Source organism: Chaetura pelagica, unplaced genomic scaffold (genome assembly GCF_000747805.2).
Source record: "Chaetura pelagica isolate M959 unplaced genomic scaffold, ChaPel_1.0 scaffold1529, whole genome shotgun sequence".
In the NCBI taxonomy this organism is placed as follows: Eukaryota; Metazoa; Chordata; class Aves; order Apodiformes; family Apodidae; genus Chaetura; species Chaetura pelagica.
Window position 1 is genome coordinate 6153 of NW_009954602.1, and position 3319 is coordinate 9471.

The window sequence follows — 3319 nt, forward strand, 5'->3', positions numbered from 1 at the left end:
GGGGTAATTAGCTACTGGGGTTAATTGGAGCTGTGATTGGAGCCCGTGGTGCCACGGGGGGGGTGTCTGAGAACCTGCCCCAGGGTTTCCAGGAGCCCCAGGAACCCGAGTTGGGACCTTTGGCTGCTCCAGTGGTGCCCGAGGAGGTGGGAACACCCGGAGCCTTCATCCCAGCAAGATCCACCAGGGGTTCTGGTCGTCGCTCCGGGCGGATCCTCCCCCTGGGAACCTTCCTGGGACACCCCCAAAGCCACAGGGCACCCCCCCGAATTCCCTGCTCCCCTTTTCTCTCCCCAGGGTGCACAAGGTCCCATGGGTCCCTCTGGTCCTGCTGGAGCTCGGGGGATGCCGGTGAGTGACTCTGAGCTCCTCTGAGTGCCCAGGGATGGGGTCCCGGGGGGGTGTTGGGTGGGGGTCTCCCACCTGACAGGTCCCCTTGTCCCCTTCCAGGGTCCCCAAGGGCCTCGTGGTGACAAAGGTGAGACAGGAGAGGCTGGAGAGAAAGGGCTGAAGGGCCACCGAGGCTTCACTGGGCTGCAGGGTCTTCCTGGCCCCCCCGTAAGTGTTTTCTTGGGGACCCCAGAGGTGACCCCTCCAGATCCAGAGCTGGATGTGGCTCCGTTGGATGTGGCCGAGGCCCCCAAGGAAGCTCTGAGCTCCTGAGCACCCCTGGGGGTGTCCGTGGAGCTCTGACCACCCCCTCTGGGCTTCCTCCTCAGGGTCCTTCTGGAGACCAAGGAGCTGCTGGTCCTGCCGGTCCTTCCGGTCCCAGGGTAAGTCCTGCCCGTGGGGCTGGGGGAGCTGCCCCATTCCTGGGGGGTCCCAGGGCAGGTTGGCTGGGGCTGGCGCAGCCTGGGCTGGTGGGAGGTGTCCCTGCCCAGGCAGGGGGTGGGACTGAATGGTCTTTAGACCACGGAATGGGTTGGAAGGGACCTTCAAGCCCACCCAGATGCTCCCCTAGATGATCTCCAAGATGCTGCTCCATCCCTGAAAGGGCTCAAGGATCTACCAGGGGTCTTGGAGCAACCTGGGCTGGGGGGAGGGATCCCTGCCCAGGCAGGGGGTGGGACTGAATGGTCTTTAGACCACGGAATGGGTTGGAAGGGACCTTCAAGCCCACCCAGATGCTCCCCTAGATGATCTCCAAGATGCTGCTCCATCCCTGAAAGGGCTCAAGGATCTACCAGGGGTCTTGGAGCAACCTGGGCTGGGGGGAGGGATCCCTGCCCAGGCAGGGGGTGGGACTGAATGGTCTTTAGACCACGGAATGGGTTGGAAGGGACCTTCAAGCCCACCCAGATGCTCCCCTAGATGATCTCCAAGATGCTGCTCCATCCCTGAAAGGGCTCAAGGATCTACCAGGGGTCTTGGAGCAACCTGGGCTGGGGGGAGGGATCCCTGCCCAGGCAGGGGGTGGGACTGAATGGTCTTTAGACCACGGAATGGGTTGGAAGGGACCTTCAAGCCCACCCAGATGCTCCCCTAGATGATCTCCAAGATGCTGCTCCATCCCTGAAAGGGCTCAAGGATCTACCAGGGGTCTTGGAGCAACCTGGGCTGGGGGGAGGGATCCCTGCCCAGGCAGGGGGTGGGACTGAATGGTCTTTAGACCACGGAATGGGTTGGAAGGGACCTTCAAGCCCACCCAGATGCTCCCCTAGATGATCTCCAAGATGCTGCTCCATCCCTGAAAGGGCTCAAGGATCTACCAGGGGTCTTGGAGCAACCTGGGCTGGGGGGAGGGATCCCTGCCCAGGCAGGGGGTGGGACTGAATGGTCTTTAGACCACGGAATGGGTTGGAAGGGACCTTCAAGCCCACCCAGATGCTCCCCTAGATGATCTCCAAGATGCTGCTCCATCCCTGAAAGGGCTCAAGGATCTACCAGGGGTCTTGGAGCAACCTGGGCTGGGGGGAGGGATCCCTGCCCAGGCAGGGGGTGGGACTGAATGGTCTTTAGACCACGGAATGGGTTGGAAGGGACCTTCAAGCCCACCCAGATGCTCCCCTAGATGATCTCCAAGATGCTGCTCCATCCCTGAAAGGGCTCAAGGATCTACCAGGGGTCTTGGAGCAACCTGGGCTGGGGGGAGGGATCCCTGCCCAGGCAGGGGGTGGGACTGAATGGTCTTTAGACCACGGAATGGGTTGGAAGGGACCTTCAAGCCCACCCAGATGCTCCCCTAGATGATCTCCAAGATGCTGCTCCATCCCTGAAAGGGCTCAAGGATCTACCAGGGGTCTTGGAGCAACCTGGGCTGGGGGGAGGGATCCCTGCCCAGGCAGGGGGTGGGACTGAATGGTCTTTAGACCACGGAATGGGTTGGAAGGGACCTTCAAGCCCACCCAGATGCTCCCCTAGATGATCTCCAAGATGCTGCTCCATCCCTGAAAGGGCTCAAGGATCTACCAGGGGTCTTGGAGCAACCTGGGCTGGGGGGAGGGATCCCTGCCCAGGCAGGGGGTGGGACTGAATGGTCTTTAGACCACGGAATGGGTTGGAAGGGACCTTCAAGCCCACCCAGATGCTCCCCTAGATGATCTCCAAGATGCTGCTCCATCCCTGAAAGGGCTCAAGGATCTACCAGGGGTCTTGGAGCAACCTGGGCTGGGGGGAGGGATCCCTGCCCAGGCAGGGGGTGGGACTGAATGGTCTTTAGACCACGGAATGGGTTGGAAGGGACCTTCAAGCCCACCCAGATGCTCCCCTAGATGATCTCCAAGATGCTGCTCCATCCCTGAAAGGGCTCAAGGATCTACCAGGGGTCTTGGAGCAACCTGGGCTGGGGGGAGGGATCCCTGCCCAGGCAGGGGGTGGATTGAGATGCTCTTTGAGGTCCCTCCAACCCACCCCATTCCATGATTCTCTGATGCTCTTTGCTCTGATCTCCAAAACCTCATCTTCACCCCCCCTGTCTCCTCCCCAGGTGACTACTGGATCGACCCCAACCAGGGCTGCACCTTGGATGCCATCAAGGTTTTCTGCAACATGGAGACGGGCGAGACCTGTGTCTACCCCAACCCCAGCAGCATCCCCAGGAAGAACTGGTGGACCAGCAAGACCAAAGAGAAGAAGCACGTCTGGTTCGCCGAGACCATTAATGGTGGTTTCCATGTAAGTGTCCCTCCAAGGTGGGGCTGCACATGGGGAAGTTGAGCAGGGGTTGGGTGTATGGTTGGAGGGTTGGAGAGGTCCTTCCTTGGGGTTGGTTGTGTTGATGGAGGGTTGGGGATGTCCTTCCTTGGGGTTGGAGATGTCCTTCCTTCGGTTTGGGGATGAGATGTCCTTCCTTGGGGTTGGGGATGTCCTTCCTTGCCTT

At 60.6% G+C, this 3319-nt stretch overlaps 1 protein-coding gene across 1 annotated transcript in view; it reads left to right on the forward strand.

The window, feature by feature from the left end:
• The first annotated feature begins 345 nt into the window (after positions 1-345).
• LOC104395705 (collagen alpha-1(II) chain-like) overlaps positions 346-3319 on the forward strand; it is a 4901-nt gene continuing 1927 nt past the window's right edge. Inside the window, exons 1-4 of the mRNA XM_010005435.1 lie at positions 346-351; positions 451-478; positions 720-773; positions 2927-3114. Coding sequence (XP_010003737.1) covers positions 346-351; positions 451-478; positions 720-773; positions 2927-3114 — 276 coding nt within the window. The remainder of the gene's footprint in view (positions 352-450; positions 479-719; positions 774-2926; positions 3115-3319) is intronic.